The following is an 18202-nucleotide window of genomic DNA, read 5'->3' on the forward strand; positions in this document are numbered from 1 at the left end:
TCAATGTGTGATTTTTTCTTCGACAGGAGCGGATAAAAGACAAACAGATCAGGCCATCTGTGATTCATCGACGCTGCCACAGCACTCTGTATTTGAATATGCGAGATTTAGATAGACTTAGTCGTACAATACAGTGATTTCCACCATCCCTCTGTGTTTGTGCTGCATTAGGACCATTGGCCTGATTAGAGTGCCAGAGGCAGGCTGGTGCTTTGCCCTCTCTCTGCCTCCACATAAATAACTGTGTCATTGCTTGCTGAATTAACAAACATGGGCAGAGGGTTAATTTCGTATTGTTGCTCCTCTATCTCTCCTGCCTTCGCTCTCTTCCGCTGCTCTGCCTGCTTTGCATTCTGAATTCACTGATTGAGTAAACCTGATTAGCTGAGGCGCTGCTGCCAAATTCACTCCTCTGTTCCAAAGAGGATCTTATTTTCTCTCTCTTCATTTTCCTTTCCCCTATCTTGTCTTTCAACGAGATGACTGGATGATGAGATTTGACAGGCCCATTTCTACCAACAGAGAGATAGTTTCCGAAGGTTTGCACTAATAAAGCTTGGCTCCCAAAACCAAGAGACCTGCAGGAAGACTAATTTAAATATATCCTCCAAAATGGCCCCCCCAAACCCAAACATCGCTGGAATCACTTGTGAGGGGCTTGGATTGGTTTTGAAAGTCAGAAATATAAAGCAGTTATTTTGTCTTGCACACTTCAGTATCGGTTTTCTTTTAGGTTTTTTTGTTTGCTTGTAGCTCAAAAACTGTTCAAATATCAATAAATAAGTTATTTTATGCAGTATGCAGCTCTTTCATAAAATGTGCATACATTTGCATATTCAATGAGCACATTTCATAATTAAAATTTGATGCACATGGGTGCTGTTACTTTTCACATTGATAACTATTGTACTTTTGAATTATTCATATTTCTCGACAATCGGTGCACACAGTCTCATATCTTAGTGTATACAGGGTAAGTATTCAAGTTTAGAAAGGCTCAGCATTGTACACTGACCAACTGCACAAACCCTTGGATGATATATGTTGAATTCAAGTCTAAGGAAGCCCATTCAGTCTGACAGTATTTAGAACACAGCACCTGAACAATTGCATTAGACAGACAGTATTGTTCACTGATTATCCACACGTTGTTTCATTATGATGACATCTACAATTTAATATTTAAAGTAAATATTGCATTAAAGACTATGAAGCACTTATATACTGTACAGCATCAGCTGCATTCACATTGTAGTGCCACCTCCTGCACACTGATCAACTGTGTGTAATTGTATTATCATGACATTTACAGTTAATGATATATTGATATATAATGATATGGTTAATGCTGATATGGTTATGCTATATATATATACATATATATATATAGTACTGTATACAGTACAAACAGTGTTACATTAGGCTATGCTTAGTACTGCACACTGATTAACTGTACATAATTTCATTAAGTTTGAGTATACGTTATATATTGCATTAAAGTCTATGGGGGCCTGTACATCCCCACTTTATTTGAAGCTCCCTTCAAATTTAAAAATGCTCACTGCTGCAGCAGCAGTTGCGTGTGTTTTCTTCAGGAAGTGCTTCCTTAGTTTTATATGACTGTTCTGACATCTCTCCATATCTGGGCAGTTGCCTAAAGGAAGGGCGGTTTGATTTTGAGTAACACTTAGCAGCACAATCAAATAAAAAGTGATTTAGCTCACACACACACAAAAAAGAAACTCTTCCAAGTTGGAAAGTGGGACAGTTTTTGCCGTTGTCAGCACTCTCTCCAGTTCACCCGCTATGAAGCTCAGTACGTTCCCAACCAAATAGATGGAATCCCTCAGTGTTTGAATTTCATCTGTGAAAATGGTTTATTTAAATATTATTCTGATATCGTCATTATAATACAAACTGTTGCAATGTTCCAGTACAGAAGCCTCACACAATACCAAAGAAAAGAGAACTATAATTCATCAGAATTTTTGACAGCTCAACAAACAGACAGGACCGCATTGAAATGAAATACATTATAGAAGAAACAAATACATCTAGAGTGGATGGGTAGTGTGGCATATAAAACAGAACAAAATGTGTGTGTGACGTTTCTGAAATCACATCCCTGGATGAAGGAACTGCTGCTCTAGCCGTCGTCGTGAACTGTTCTCCTCTTTGGCAACGGAGACCTTGCCGCTTGTAAGCAATTCAGCCTCCATCACAACGCAAATGTTTTTTTTACCAAGCATCATTTTTCATCGCTCCGATCATATCAAATCAATCATCGCTCCAATCTCTCCTTCTTTGTTATTCAATATGTTGCAAGGACCCACAGTGACGGGAGTCCTTGTTGATTAGGATGAAAGCTTTATAAAGGAGATGTTTCTAATATATATATAGATTTTTTTTTTTTTTTTGTCAAATACAATTTACCCAAGTTCATTTTGAAGAGATGAAAATCCACTTTGGACTTTTTAACACTTGAATATGAGTACATGACACCATTGTTACAAGTACAGAACATCACTGGCCTCTGCCTTTTTAAATGGATTTTTTAAAAAAATGTTAACATGCTGATTATTTCATTTACAAGTTGTACAGATCTGTAACTTTTTACATGAGGGTTGGACAAACCGTCCACTCAAAACTGTGCATGCTCTCCAAAGCGCCGAGGCACTTTTCCAATAGAATCAACATCCAAATTCCATTCTCGACGCCTTAAAATAAGCTGTACTTCTCCTGCAAACGAAACATCCTGCATCTCATTACACAACACGTCTCATTTCAAAACACAGCAACCGATTCCCAGTCACAGCAGAGTGGCGCCTATATATCTCGGTGATGCTAGATTAACCGTCCAAATACAACCTGAAGCTATTTGGAACTTGAGGGATTAGACAGGGTTGCCCTCTATCGCCCACACATCTTGTACCCAGGCTGAAAGCTGCTGATCAGTAGATGTCTCCGGTCTGATCCCAAAGCATGACACACTCTGTCAGCCTTTGAACCTCGGTGCTGAATCAACAAGTTTCCCCCCCACACAGTTCTTTGGGAACGCAGTACAACTATACGAGGGGGGTTTTTGCTTTGTCTGCAAAACGGAATAAAAGCTCGAAGGGATGTGAGTGTTTTACTCTTTGAAAAAAAAAAAAAAACACAGCACAGTTATCATTGGCAATTACACCTGTATGTTATGTATGAATGTTAGATTATACCATACAGCACATGAGGAACTACATAATCATGCTTCGTGTTACCTTAAGTTGGTGTAAATTCTGGGCATCAACTAAGCAAAAAACAGAATGTGCTTAGGGGTCAGTGTCTACCAAAATAAAATATTGATCTCATTGCAGGGCGACCGCTGCAGCATGGTACTCATGGTGGATAACATTCACTTACAGTATGATTCTTGAGACATAAATCAGCTACTCTATTATTCATAAATATTTCAGTTTGAATTGGAACATCTGCTTTTCTGATGGATGGTGCACAATTTCCTTTTCAGCTCAAAAGTTAACAACAACAACAACAAAAGAATCCCATTTAATTCAGAGCTTATACTGTGTAATGATCTGAAGTTGCTGCGCTATGAAGCCAGGAAACACCTTTGTCTGTGTTTGTGTCAGATTGTCAAAGCGTTTTGCTCATAAATGCTCTGCGCGGATAAAAATCTCTATGATATATCATCTGAAAATAAAGCTAAAAATATATTACTGTGAGATATAAGACAGAAGATTTCAACAAAACTAACTTGTTTCTCTCGAACATGGGTCATATACAATGCCGATGATAAGCAAGCTGCTCTCTGTGTTGCACTGCATCTCAAACACCTCTCTGAAACCTTCAACATAATGCAAACTAGCAATGCTCGTGAGCCGAAGTGGGTGAATACTCGTTCACCTTTCTGTGATAATGAGACGTCCCAGGGAGGGGCACAGCAACTGAAGCATGCCGTTTAAAAAACCGGTGCAGGTCAATTAAAATTAATCATCCGCTGGTCACATATCAAGATTTTGAATGACTCATAAATTGTGACATCCTTTTTATTCCTACTGAGGATGCAATACAAATTAAAATGACAAGGGACAATTTGTTTTTTGCCTTTTTTTGTTTGTTTTTTTTTCACACCAAAGCTAGCACATTAAAATAAAGCTAAATTCAACATACTGTAACACTGAACTCCAAGTGTTGACTTACGTAGCTCAAATAACGTATGTTCCCCTCTTTTAAGCCTTCAGACTAATAAGCATGCGCACCTGTATATGTAACACTAACAAGATGTAAAATTATGCACATTAGATAATTTGGATGGCCAATACAGCTGAAGAAAAATGAGAAGTTTAACCTTTTTTAACCTGATGGTTAATGTTAACAGTCTAAATTAACATGTACTTGAGTTTCTTTTGCTTCTTTGAGAAGGCCAGAGTGTCTATTCACAATGAAGTTCAATGGCCAATATGGAGAGTGTCAGCTATGTTCACAGCACATACAGTAATTCTAGGTGTTTCAAATAAAACAGATATATATCTAGAATCATATATTACACAAATGTAGATTCTCCTTTTTTCTTGTTCACTTCTGAGCAATGAACACATGAACAGGAACAGCGAAGCCATAAGAAAATCATTCTTCCGTGAGAGTTATCCAACACGACACACAGTCCGTTCAGACCGGAGCGCCGCGCCTCTGATGGTGTCGACGTCTGTACAAAAGGTAATCCAACTGGTTTAAAGGTGACCGGTGTTTACAGTGGCTAATAACAATGTGCTGGGTACAAGAGCAGTAGTGGCTGGGAAATGAGGGCCAACTGTGTAGTCCGCATGGTGAGAGGGGGGGGGGAGAAAAATAAAACAGGCAATTTTCTCGCTCTCTCCGAGAGCAAACTGAGAGAGAGCGAGATCAGGGGGCAAACCATGTCAGTTCTTCAAATTATAACAAGGCATCCCTCACCAAACCACACACCAGGAGGAGGACAGCCAGTCCATAGCTGGATGATATTCTTGTACCTGAGGAGAAGAGAAACAAAGGATTTAGAAATGTACAATGAGCTTTACAGTTTCTCATGCATCCACAGCACAGATTACCATAGTCTGATGAACAGACAGACCAATGCAACACCATGAGAAAGAAACGCTTTTTTATTCAATTATATGTGGGGGTAGACGATATTTCCATACGTCGTCACGTTATAAAATTTGCCACAGATTTTTCGTACAGGCACTGTACTAGGTGGAGGTTTATACAGAGGTAATGATCTTCTTCTTTTGTGTTAAGTTATGAGGGAAACATTATAAATTAGTCAGTGGGACTGATTTATGTCAACATCGGATTATGTTTATATGTTCATGAATTTTGTATGAATGATAGACGTTGAGAAGTTGTCTGGATATTTTAGCCATTCAGAATTGCTCAATTTATTTCCCATCAAATATATGAAATTATAAATACTGTGATATAAAATTTTAGGAATTTATGCATGTTACCCACCAACAGTTATGTATTGCTATATCCGTGTATCTACAATATGGTATTATTTTGGGGAAAGCTCCCGGTTATGACAGATAAAACAAAAAAAGAGAGATGATATTTGGTCTGTGATGAGATGTGATGATCCAGCACCGACCTCCCAGACTGTTCCCTCAGGAAAAACAAGTGCATTAGTAGAAAATTCCCAAAACACAAAACCTCAGCCTTTCAAATAGCTTTTAATCTTCTTTTAACCTAATGTAACCATGACAACAAAGGTCCCCTAACCTTAAGTATCAATTTTAACCCAAACCATGACCCTTAACCTAACCAAGTTGCTCCACACCCTCACGTACGTTCCACCTTGTGACATAGTAGAGTTCACACAACCTGATGAGGTGGTCTAAAATGTGCCTGCGATGTTTTTTGTTTGTTTTCCTTCAGCATGTGGTTGTGTTCATGTGTTCATGGCTTCATTAGATTTGGTCCATATGGCTGCAGTCACCAATGAAGCCTGTGAACTCTGTTTTGCTCCAGAGCAGGTTTTAAATGCATTGGTTTAAAACAGAAAACACAGTGAAGCACATCTCGGTTGCTTCTATGTGTGTCATCAAATTGCTTTTAAAGCATTATCAGACCATCAGGCATCCATTGTTTATATTCATCTGTCCATCTGTGACTCAACGTGTTTTGGTGAGTCACCAAACACAAAACTGGGAATAGGGACTCCTCTTCCCATCAGAAAAAGCTCACACATGTGGCGAAGCTGCGTCGTGATGTGCTGCTGGTCACGCCTCGATCTGCAGGCTCACCTCCTCAGACACTTACAGTCTCTCATGCCGAGGCTCGTCATGACAAATGTACTTATTCTCACATGAATCCCGCTATCTTAGGCGAGCAGCCACAGCATCACCTTGCCCCTGCTACCATCACTGTAGACAGGACAGCTCTGACCGCTTACTGAGCATCTGACATGACGAACAACTACAAACTGCAACGCGGCCTCTTCAGCCCACTCTTTGATTCACCTGGGTCTTGGGGACATCGAACCTGAACCGACGAGCGCAGAACAACAGATGACAACTTTACAATCCCACGCAGCAGAATTCTATGGCCGAAAAACAGCCTGCTCTCCATCAGCCGAAAGAGAAAGAAAGGATGTGAGAAAGACTGCGCTCGAAAGCAGGGAGAAATGAGCAATAAGAGCACAAGTCGTAATCCTGTGAAACAAGGCAGGACACGGGAAATAGAAAATGAAATATTCTCTAAATCATAGTGACATTGACTAGATTCCCATGTCAGACTTGGTGATGGTTCTAAGAAGAAAATCGTCCAGGGGGACACTTTGTTCCTCGCGGCCCAGCTCTGGGTTGTCTGGGCTGCTGGGGATCGTAGGATGAAGGGAGGAAGGGTGGGGGGAGGAGGGGGACAGAGATGGAGGGCTTTGACCCTTTATTCCTCCCCAGCACATCTCATTTGGCTTGAGGAGATCGAGAGAACAGGAGAGCCACAGAGGAGCAGCAATCACTCCGGGCCAAAACACCCTTCACACAGAGAATAATTAATCAGCCTGCAGCTAGGAGTCAGAGCAAGACACAGACGCAGAGAGACATACAAATGTACATGGAAAAGGCATGCACGACTTCACCAATATCAAGCCTTTTTACGATAATCTACTCAGCGACGGTAAAACCACAGTTAAAAATGTCTTATTTCATTTTAAAAAACGAAAGCCACTTCATTATGCGTCTTGGGATCCCTAAGCAGTTGCCAAGCTAACCTGTGCCGTTCTGAACATCTCACGCCACTTTGAGGCACAGTCATGGTGTCACATGTCTCCATGTAATAGAGTTGTAATGCAAAGCTGCAGTCTGTCTGCACTGCACAGCTAAATGACGGTGAAAATTACGAAAAGTGATTGAGGATTAACCTCGCTGAATGCCTGAGTAGGTTTTTTTTTTTTTTTTTTACATAATTTCTGAGTGTATTGTGGATTAATCCATCATGGCTGCGACGATGTGTTGTGACATTTGAGGCAGATTTTGTAAATCTGGTGACAGGTCTGTATGAACAAAAGGGAAAAAATACTGCAAGAAATTAGATGCAGTTGGCATCTGTGGAGCATTATCTGTTCATATCTGAACAATGTTTTTGTATTTGGTCGCATCATTACTGTGTATCACCTATTCATGAAGTGGCACTGAGATAATGAGTAGCTACTACCTCAAATTGGTACTTCTTGACATTTTTGAAAATCTTTGCTGGGACTGCACTCTCCTAAGCACATTCAGTGTTTAGTCTCCTGCTCCGTGTGTCGAGGCTTAACGAAATCGATCAGTGGAGCACGAACAGCACTGACTTCACCAGTTTTGACTAATGTCTTAAGCCACATTGGTGGCAAAGCTGCCTGGATGAATGTTTTTAATGAATGGATTTTTATATTCAATACAGTACATAAGGTCGGTTGTGTGTTTGACAGGTTAAACACGTTGTTTTTTTCCCAGTCAGTGTGGGTATTGTGACATTTTCATCACTTTGTTGTTAACAGAATGAACACAGACTGTGCATGTTCATTTAGTTACTGTCTGGGTCACTGTGTTTGTACATTGCATCTTTGTTATGAACTGGAGGCAAACAATATATATGTGTATATATATATACATATATATACTTTCTAGTCATGAGACATTATTAAGATGTTAAGGGCAATACTGTGTTAGGGTTGACTGACGCCGTGTCGAGTAATCACACAAAAAATGCAAAAAATGTGCAACGGCTGCACGTCTGAGCTGTTTGAACAGCTCTTAGTAGTGTCAGGTTAAACTGATGCAAGATATGTGCACTCCTCTTTTCAAATGTATGGAAACATTGCAATATATGAAAGATAATGTGAGTCGTTTTATGACTTCATGCTTATGTTTTTGTTATAGCTTGATATATTTCATTGTGAACATTCCCAAAAACTCACAATGAATGCATGCCACTGACAAGTATTGTGCTTGTATCCCAAACCTGATGAATCTAGTTAATCTGTGCCACCAAGCTCTGTTGTTGTTCAACATATGTGATGAGCCATACTGTCGCACTGACTGTCATGTTCCTTCATCACCATGAACGCTCACACTGCCGCGTATTTTGACTCTGACGTATGAACTTACATGTTGCTTTTGGTCCGTTTTGGGGATTTGCTGACATAAAAAGCTAGCTTTATTCTTTAACCATATTCATTACTGAAATGGTTACAGTAAATATTTTATTAAAACCTTGACATACAGAAATCGAGTAACACTTAATGTGATAGTTTTCTTTTTTTCCCCTATTGGCAGCTGATCTTTGGCACCTCTATCAAGGAGTAAAATACATAAATTCCATGTCTCTTTATTGATTTACACATTGCTGAGTATGAAACTGGCCTGCTCACTTGTAAGAAATTTAGGTTTATTGTTTAGCTGAAAAACACTATGACATGCAGGCTGGACCTTCGCCTGGTCCATCTGCCGCAGAGCTCAGAACTGAACATGGATTTACAGTTACATATCATTTCCTGAACCATTTAAATTTGATCTTACTGAAAAGGAATCTGTATATTTGTCTCAAGGTTCAACTAAATACAACAACAGTACAGTGAGACAGGGCTGCCAGTGCTGGGTCATTATGACCTCCTTCTGGCTATAACCCGACATGACGGGCGAGCGCATGACGCACAGCTGTGCTCCATCACGTCTTTGATGTCACTTCTGACTTTGTTCAGATGTGCTTTTAAAAACCATTGAAAAAACTCTAAATAGTGCTACTCTCCCTCCCTCCCTTGTACAGAACATCAGGGAGATTGTTATTCATACATTATTGATTTGCTGTTGCAGTGGTTTATTGCTTTAGTTTGTATTTGGACACCTTTTTTTTTTTTTTTTTAGTTTGGTAGTCTGAGAGAACACACGCAGCAAAAACAAAGGTGCATGTAGATCTGATTTTATCAGGTAAAGAATAACTGAAGGAAGTGTAGCTGTAGCTGACAAACCACACCATCTCCATTAATACAGTATGCAAGGTAGTGAGATGCTCCAAAAAGCAAAAAAAAAAAAAAAAAAAAAAAAAAAGGCAAAGTTAAAGGCGATTGGTTTTCAACAATATTTTGGTCAGACATGGAATGCCGTTTTTGATCTTGAGTGGCAGACTGTGAAAACACCAGTGACAATGACGGATAAGTCCAGTCTATCCCTGACAAAGTCTGTTTTTATAATGTGTTAGGTTGCTGGCAATAAACCAGGTCAAAAACCAAAGTAATAGCAGAGCTCTGGATCGCCACAGTGAAGCACAATGTGGGAAAAGAGATGAGCAGTCAGGATGTCAGACAGGTTGTAAACAAGGCAGCACTCTATCCAGAACATTTTACGGCAGGTTCCTAACCTTTCTGAGTTGTGCCTGTTCCAGCCGAGAAATGTTTACAAATGACCCCCCATCGCAGGTTGCATATGTGCGTGAGTTTCCTCCTGACACCATTTCATTTCACAGCACTGGCCTTCAGAGGCATGAGGAGGTTAAACTCAACGTTTTACAAGAAAAAGTTACGAAAGCTATCATTCTGTGCAATAAAGGTATTTTTTCTCTTCTTTCCTAACTTCTAAACCATTTTTAAGCGCTCATCTTGTGGCCTTCTGAGGGGCCCTGACTCCCAGGAGGGGGCCTACAGTTTGGAGGTAAAACCAAATGTGAGCAATCTTGAAATGTCAGGAATAATTCCTCCCTGCACCTGGAAACTGTATGCACACAAACTGTGTTCAGAGGGACAGATCAGAGCTGAAGTAGGAATGTTGTCTGGAACCTTCATTTATCTTCCAAATAAATCGCTGGGACAAACACAAGGCTGTTACTTCCAAGAGGAATGAACGACAGCAGAGATTTCAACTCGCTGTGCGCCACTCTGCCCCACACAAACCACCTCTGCCCAGCTGAATTAACCCTATAATGCCGTGGGTATCATATTTGATCAGAGTTTTGCATTACCATATGGTAAAAACTTTGCTCAAAACGATACAAACAAAAAAACATATTTGCATTTTTTTTTTTAATTAAAAAAAAATTTTAAAGGGCCAAATAAAGTCTTCAAATTAAAAAAAAATAGATTCTTCTGTCCATTATTTCTTGGGTCAGGCATTATAGGGTTAATGCATTATCAATGGATTTATTTCCTCCTTTTATTTCCCTCTGTCTTCCCTGCTGTGTATTGTGGGGATGATCATGTTCTACATTTTGTTGTTCTCATGATGTTTTTGGGATATTAACCAAAAGTAAAGCGTTGCATGGAGTCAATCACTCAGCTTTTTTTTAGCCTGGATGTGACAAAACTACTTTATGGACATGGGACTGCCAAATGTCTGATGATGCAAATGTGGAATTTTTACTGAACTGAAGCGGATCACAACAGAGGACTGATCCTCTACCTCTAAGTGTTTCGGGCTCTGCCTGTGGCTAGTAGTTCCTCCAGAGTTTGGGTTTTCCCCTGTCCCGCCGCTGAGCGCTTTTAAACCTCTGTTGTTCACTGGGCGGCGCCTGGCTGCAACAGCACAGCAGCAGCCTGTACTCACAACGAATGACTGTCACTGTCCGAGCATTTCAGAGTGTATGCATGAGAGACTACACTCCTATACATGCTTACATTTTGGTAAACTGGCACCATTTAAAACATGCTGAATTAATTATTAGCAGCAGCCATCACTGGATTACTACAAGCTCTGGGGTTATATGGAGTGTCATTTATTGACCAATTGCAGGCATATTTCTGGACATTTATTTGCAGTGGACATCAGAGATAATGAATCACTGCATCACTGAATTAAAAATGATGTGAATCATGTCTGTGTTATGCAGTAAAACTCAGAGAAGGAGCACGACTGGCAATGAGGCGATAAGTGTTTTAAATACGTTAATTGCCTCCATGAGCTGCGTGTCACCGCAACACTGACGGTGTTAGCAAAACTGCATTAACTGGCTCACCATCAGAACACCTGCGTGCGCCGCTCCCTCTCACCTCATACGATCTCTTCCTCGCGTCTCTCTCCCCACCGATTTTCCCGTGCCCCCACCGAGGAAACGCCTGAAAACCTCTGAGCTGATTCTCTGATACTCACACAGCACTTATTAGACTGTTTCACCTCGCTCTCGCTATTAGCATTCATCTGGCGTGAGGCCGTTATATCCCCGGCAATGAAAATGCACGTAAGTCATGCAAAGCAAAACTACGTCTAAAGCTATTATTCTCATCCCGTCATATATATTCATTCAGCTGTTCTTTCATGTGAGCTGTTTTTCACTTCAAAAACTAACTTTGCAGGCGAGCGTGCTGAAGGTAAAGGTACCGTGTTCCCGTGCTATTTTTGGAAAACAACAAAGGAAGAACATTTGTGAATTATTGTTGTTATTGTTCACTAGCATGCATTTTAATTGCTGAGCAAAGAAGAAACCACAAAAGAGGATCGAGCAATGCAGCAGAAAATATATATATATATATATAAAAGTCTATCAATAGAGCAGAATACACACACCATATATGTGTGTGTATGTTGTGTAGGCAATGGTTATATTCCTTCATTTATCCATCTCTGTGGCTAAAAGCATCTCCTCCCACTTCCTGCCATTGTTTGCTTGACAAGATCATTCCATGTATGTCTGAAGTCATTTCGGATTAATTTCCAGCTGAATTCTGACGCTGTTATTCATCTGAAGAGGAGAAGCTCAAAGAAAACTGAAACAGGTGAAAAAGAGTTCCCCGGCAGATGTGATTTGGAGATGTGGGACTTTAATGCGATGTCTCGGGGTTTAGAGCTGCGACATGATGCCCCTTTGAGTTTACATTTCCTCTGTGTGCTTTCTGGGGGACTGCAGACTGACTTATCTGTAGGCATAATGAGTAAGAGTATCTGTCTGAGCGAGTAGAGACGTTTTCAGGCTTTCTCGGTGCATGCTGGGAGAGAATAGACCCACAATGAATACTCTTCATTTTGTCCTACTTAACCTAACACAACACTCAACGTTTTGCCAAAATGTTTTTGGCTCGGTGAAATGGTGATGTGGAATATCAATTCCAGGCCAGCGAGGCAGTCAGGTTCAGCGAGGCAGGGAGGTGAATCACCACAGCGCCTCCGCAGGGAGCTCTGACTGGCTTAGCGCCAGTTCCATCTCTTCCTGCTGATCCCTGGCCGGCTGACTGGCTAGCTGACTGTCTCTTTGACTCGCTTGCTTACTCGCCTGGTGGCTCTGTCATAAAACTGGCCGTCTGATTTGCTTGTTGACTGATACACTCTCTGACTGACAGTGCGGCTGAACGGGCCATGGCTGGGTTGGTGGCTGACTGGCTGGTTAAATACAACTGGATGTCATTACCTTGCAGCTTGACTGAGGGTAAATGTGAAAACACAGTCTGGTGTGCGATGTCAGAGCTCCAAAATGACCATCCACCACATTTGAAAGGATCCCAGCAGCAGTTTTGTGTCTTTCAGTCCACATTACTGCGGCCATTTTCCAAAGCTTATAGCCATAACTGAGATGAGGGACATGCGGCTAATTCAGGCTTAACGCGAGGGCCCACCATTGGCTGGTTTATTCTGTTTCCTTCCTCAAACACAAACATGTTCCCATTCTTTGTATGTCTTAGCTTTGTCATCATCCGGTTTGTAGCTGTTTCCACAGAAAATTACAGTTATGGAATGTAACTAAGTACATTTATTCAAGTACTGCGCACATCTGAGGTACTACTTCACGCTTTCTACCTTCACCCTTATTTGACAGCTTTAGTTTCTAGTTTCTGTTCAAGTTAAGATATCTGGGCACAGAACATATGGAAAGCTGTGATGCTGATGCATTGTTACATATGAAACTATCAAATGGTAAACACAAGTAGAGCTGAAGTGAGTATTATATTAATATACTGTATATATATATACATATATATATATATATATATATAGAACATTCAGGAAACTATTTGGTATAAATTATTTTGTCATGTCTGAAATGTGTGGTGCAGCAATTCTAACTATTTTAGTCTTTTTTACAAACCAAGTAATCAATCGATTGAGAATATATCCAATGTATAGGAAAATAATCATTAGCTGCAGTCCTATAGAAAAAAACAACAATGAAATGCTTTTCACATTATTGCATAAGTAACAATACTCTAATGAAATGATATACATATATAATAGTGCATATCATAGTGAGTTGAATATCTTTGCAGTGTGGTATTTGTACTTTAACTTAAGTATTGGATCAGAATACTTCCTCCACCACCTACTGGCTAAATAACGATCTTACAGAATCTTTGGATAAGTGGTTATCTTACAAAAATATATAGCTAAACACGAAATTTTACGAAACTATCAACTTTTCTTCTTTGTTTTTAGCTCTCAGTTTACCTGAAGCCTTTTTTTCACATATCCAGTCAAGAGTGTGATGTTCCTATAAAACTGTAACTGTATTGAACACACACATTTAGTTTTTTTTTTAATTTTTTTTATCTTGCTTAGAGAACTGAGGGCACAAGCAAAATGCAATGACCTAACAATAGCATTAGCATTTGTAGGCACACTGAATTATTGTCCCAGCAACCTTTAACTTCAGTTCACACTCTGTAATCTGTGAAAATGGACACATTATTATTAAACAGAGACCCTAGAATGGCTCCCTGAGGAGCTTCAAACACTATACAGTTGCTTTCATACTTAAAAATTAAGTTGATGCTAATTTGACAGCGTGGATAGAAATTATTATTTATGTATAAAAATGATCAAAAATTAATTAAAATAAGACGTCTGACACCTTTCGGGCTCCTTGGCATTTTGACGACTTAGCTGGAAACACATACATATAAAATGTTCTACGACAAAAAGGGCTCAGTGTTTATTTGTAAAGGTTTGCAAAAACATTGGTGTAACGCGACATTATTTGCTCCAGTCTGGTGGACAAAGTTTGTTTTCAGTGTTACACACAAAAGAGCATTTGGCTTTGGTTGATATCTGAAATCAGACTGTAATGTTGTTTGGTCAATTTCGAGTTCATTGAGTACATTTTGGACACATATTGGTGATAGAGCTGTTTGGTTCTACTCTTGTTGTCTGTGTTGTTTCTGTGGAACAGGCACAGTCATGCCTGTGTCCGGTGGACACAAACTGTCACTGCTGCAGTCTCATTTAGCCACATCTACAGCAAGGCTTCGGTGGATCTCAGAAGTGGCTTTTTAACATGCCGAGCACTCACAGACGTTTGCCAGATTTACATGCGCCCAAAAGACAGAACTGTGAGAAAGGAAGGACCCACGGAAGCATCCACATGAACCTGAAATGACACATTGGCATTGCGTGCGGCCGCTCGAGCAATATGAATGCAGCCGTGAACGGCGGTCTTGCTGTTCCCAACCACCTACTGGAGCGATGACTCACTGGTGTTCTTTCCTTAGACATATGCAGTCAAGGCGGTTTAAAAAATGTGGTGGTTCTTCAAAACAAGGTCAGTGATTTTTTGTTTGGATGAATGCTTATGCAATCAAGCTGAGTCCATATTTGTTTTTCTTTCATGCGGGAACCAGGCTGGCCTCTGGGGTGGAGGGACAAGTCTGGCTTAGGGGACATTTTCCTTTCCTTTTTTTTTTTTTTTTTTTCCGCATTCAGCACTGGTCACCTCTGAGCTTTGAGAGAACAACACTGCCAGGAACGATAGAGGCCGAGCTGTGATCTAACAACAGCTGACACACTGGTGGGGAGTAGCTGTGAACAAACCGCTCTGCTGCTGCTGCCGCCGCCGCTGCTGCAGCCGCTCCACCAGCCACCGTCACATTCCCCCCATCTGGAAAGTGCCTCATTGTTTACAGATGCAGCAATGCGGAAAAGGAAAATATCGGCACTCTCCCAGGTTTAATTTCATCTCAGCCCATTTACCTATTGTTGCTCATCTGCCTCCAACCTGAGCACAGCAGTAATAGAACTCTGTCGCCCTCAGCCGTAGCACCTCTCTGCCGCTCAGAGAAGGTGGCTGAGGCTGCCTGAGCAGCCACAGAGAGGCATTTATCAGTGTCAGACACACCGCGCAGAGGACTCACCGCAACACAGTTGTCAGCATAATTTGGCTGCTCATAATCTCCGACTCTGCAGCCCCGGGGATTATTCAACTTTTTACCTCTATTCAGTGGCAAGTAATATCTTCCTATGTTTGCTTCAGGGTGCAGAGGGCTATCTGAGCCCAGAGCAGGGCTGACTTTGTGTCTGGTCAGGTAGCAGATGATTGGCATGCATAGATGAGGAGGAGCAGTACAATTATAACACAGTTTGATAGTCAGAGAATTGAAAATAATGCGAAGAGTTAATGAGAGAATATTCAAACTAAGCCGCCTGAGGGACAGAACTGGCTGCTGCTTATGGACCTTACTGCTGCCATACAAGTTGAACACCATGAAGACACAAGACTGAAGCTTAAGTACGCGGACATGAAAAAGATTTGAGGAAAAGTGAAATTGCAAAATGCTCTCACACACATAAAGTCAACTCCACGTACGAACAAAAACACAAGACTGCACTCAATACACGTAACTTAGTTATTATAAGTGATGAGTAAAGGATGCGTCATGACTAAAAATATGTATTTTTGTGTAATTTGCATGACAATGCAGCGACATCGGTGACAGTTTGAGTTCAGTTATTTTGTCTCAGGTTAAGCTTTTTACTGACGGTGGTTTGCTGACTGGTTTGACACCATCCTCACCAGAACAAACGACAGCACTGATCATTCGCTCAAGCATGACCTTCTTGTTTTATTGACAAACCTCTTGGGAAGGGTTAGGGTGGCTGTACTGGTGGGTCTGACTTTGGGACCCGAAATCACTCTTTGCATCCCATTTTCTACCAACATTCAATATTTATTTGCCCAAAATGATATCAGAAAAAGTAAAAAAATTTTTTTTTTTCTCTGTTGCACCTAAAAACAACACCAAACTGTTTAACCAATTTAACCACTGAAGTAAAAACATCACTTCCAACTGGTGTTAAGTTGCTCTTTAATCACTGATAATGAAAAAAGCTAGATAAAATCGATTCATTTGCCCACACAGCACTGAGGTAATAAGGTTAAATATTGAAATGCCTCTATGTTCTGTATTTAACCGAAAAATAGATTTTTGAAAATACTGTTAGCTGTAAGCTTCCACACTTCCATCTGTTCAGGCCAGATAAATGTGCTAATGTGACTCACAGCATATGGAAACTGATCATGTATTTCACATGCATCACATCTGAGATGTAGCATGAAGACTTTCTTGGACAGTTTGTTCATTCAGGGCGCCTGCTTGTGTTTATTCGCTTGACTGTTCTTTAATTTTGGTGCCAGCAGAGACGTATCGAACTAAAGTGGTGATGCAAACTTTTTAAGGGTTGCAGACATTCACGTTGTTACGGTAATTTTATTAACCAACGGAGCATTTTCTTAAAATGTAAATCGCACAATTTCAGCTCGCAACAGCTTGCAAATCACTTCAGCTCACAAAACGATGCGCGGTGAAATGTTTGATGTGAGCGACTGTGGCTTCACAGGGAACGATTGCACAGATTGGTCGGGTGCATTTTGTTCATGTTGGTCAAAGGAATCCACCGGGAACGCAGCTGACCTCGACCACAATGAAAGGATTAAATTGTCCTCCACTAGCTCGGCCCGCACGTTTTCCATTTCTTGGCAGTGCTGATGATGTTTGCACTCACCAAGACAACTCAATAGGTATTACACTGCACACATCTTTGAAAGGATTTCAGCCTTGCTGCACTTGCTGAAGGACAAAGGTAACATTGATATTCTTTGCAATCTGCTGAGTATAATTACAGACTGGGTATTAGAATCCTATGGCAGGGCCATACTGCAGTAAATGTCATGAAAGTTCAATAATAATAATAAGAACTAGTATGTTAGTTAGCTAGTATGTGTAGCACTTTTGTGTGATTATAGCTCATCAAATTATTGTAAAGGTGTTTTTTGTGGGTAGGAAAATTAGTATATTGGAGTAATATTGTAGTAAATCTATGTATGTGTTGTTTTCAGCCCTGTATTCTCAGAGTGTCTCTTGGGTGTATTGACAGACTCCTTGAGTACACAAATCAGGAAATATTCTAATTCTAGCCACAGATAATAATTAAGTAGCAGTGAAATTCAAGCTAATTGTGGAAAATTAAATGATACTACTGATTTGGGCCAGCCTGCTCAGGCACGGAGTCCCAGAACCGAGAGGCCTGCAGCAAGAAGACCCTCGATAATAAGGTGAGTTTAAGAAGCACCAGAGGAGGCACGCCTCAGGAGCTCTGGGGCTGCTCATGGGGGATGAACATCTCTAAAAGATGGCTGGGAGCCTGGCCACGTAGTGCCTCACGCATTAAGAGTAAAGTCTTGAAATCAATTTTAAAACTCAGCCAGTGAGGAGACGCATGAAAGGGTAAAATGTGTTCTCTTCTCGAAGAATTAGTTAAGAGCCGAGCAGCAGCGTTCTGAGTACGCTGGAGGCAGGAGATTGACTTGTAGCTGATCACTGAATAAAGGGAATGGCAATCCTCCAAACAAGATGAAATAAAACCACAGACTCCTTCAATATCTGTGGTGACTGAAAAAAGGCCTAATTTTGGCTGTGGTCCTCAGCAGACGCAAACACTGCACCACCATAGTCACTTGCTTATCAGTGCTTTATTACTAAAGTTGGATAGTTCCTCTAAAC

General features: G+C 40.7%; 1 protein-coding gene across 1 annotated transcript in view; it reads right to left on the reverse strand.

The window, feature by feature from the left end:
- Positions 1-4904: 4904 nt before the first annotated feature.
- Positions 4905-18202, reverse strand: part of vstm2a (V-set and transmembrane domain containing 2A) — a 68088-nt gene continuing 54790 nt past the window's right edge. Inside the window, exon 5 of the mRNA XM_041961852.1 lies at positions 4905-5006. Coding sequence (XP_041817786.1) covers positions 4930-5006 — 77 coding nt within the window. The 3' untranslated portion in view covers positions 4905-4929. The remainder of the gene's footprint in view (positions 5007-18202) is intronic.

Source organism: Chelmon rostratus, chromosome 20 (assembly GCF_017976325.1).
Source record: "Chelmon rostratus isolate fCheRos1 chromosome 20, fCheRos1.pri, whole genome shotgun sequence".
Taxonomy (NCBI): domain Eukaryota; kingdom Metazoa; phylum Chordata; class Actinopteri; order Chaetodontiformes; family Chaetodontidae; genus Chelmon; species Chelmon rostratus.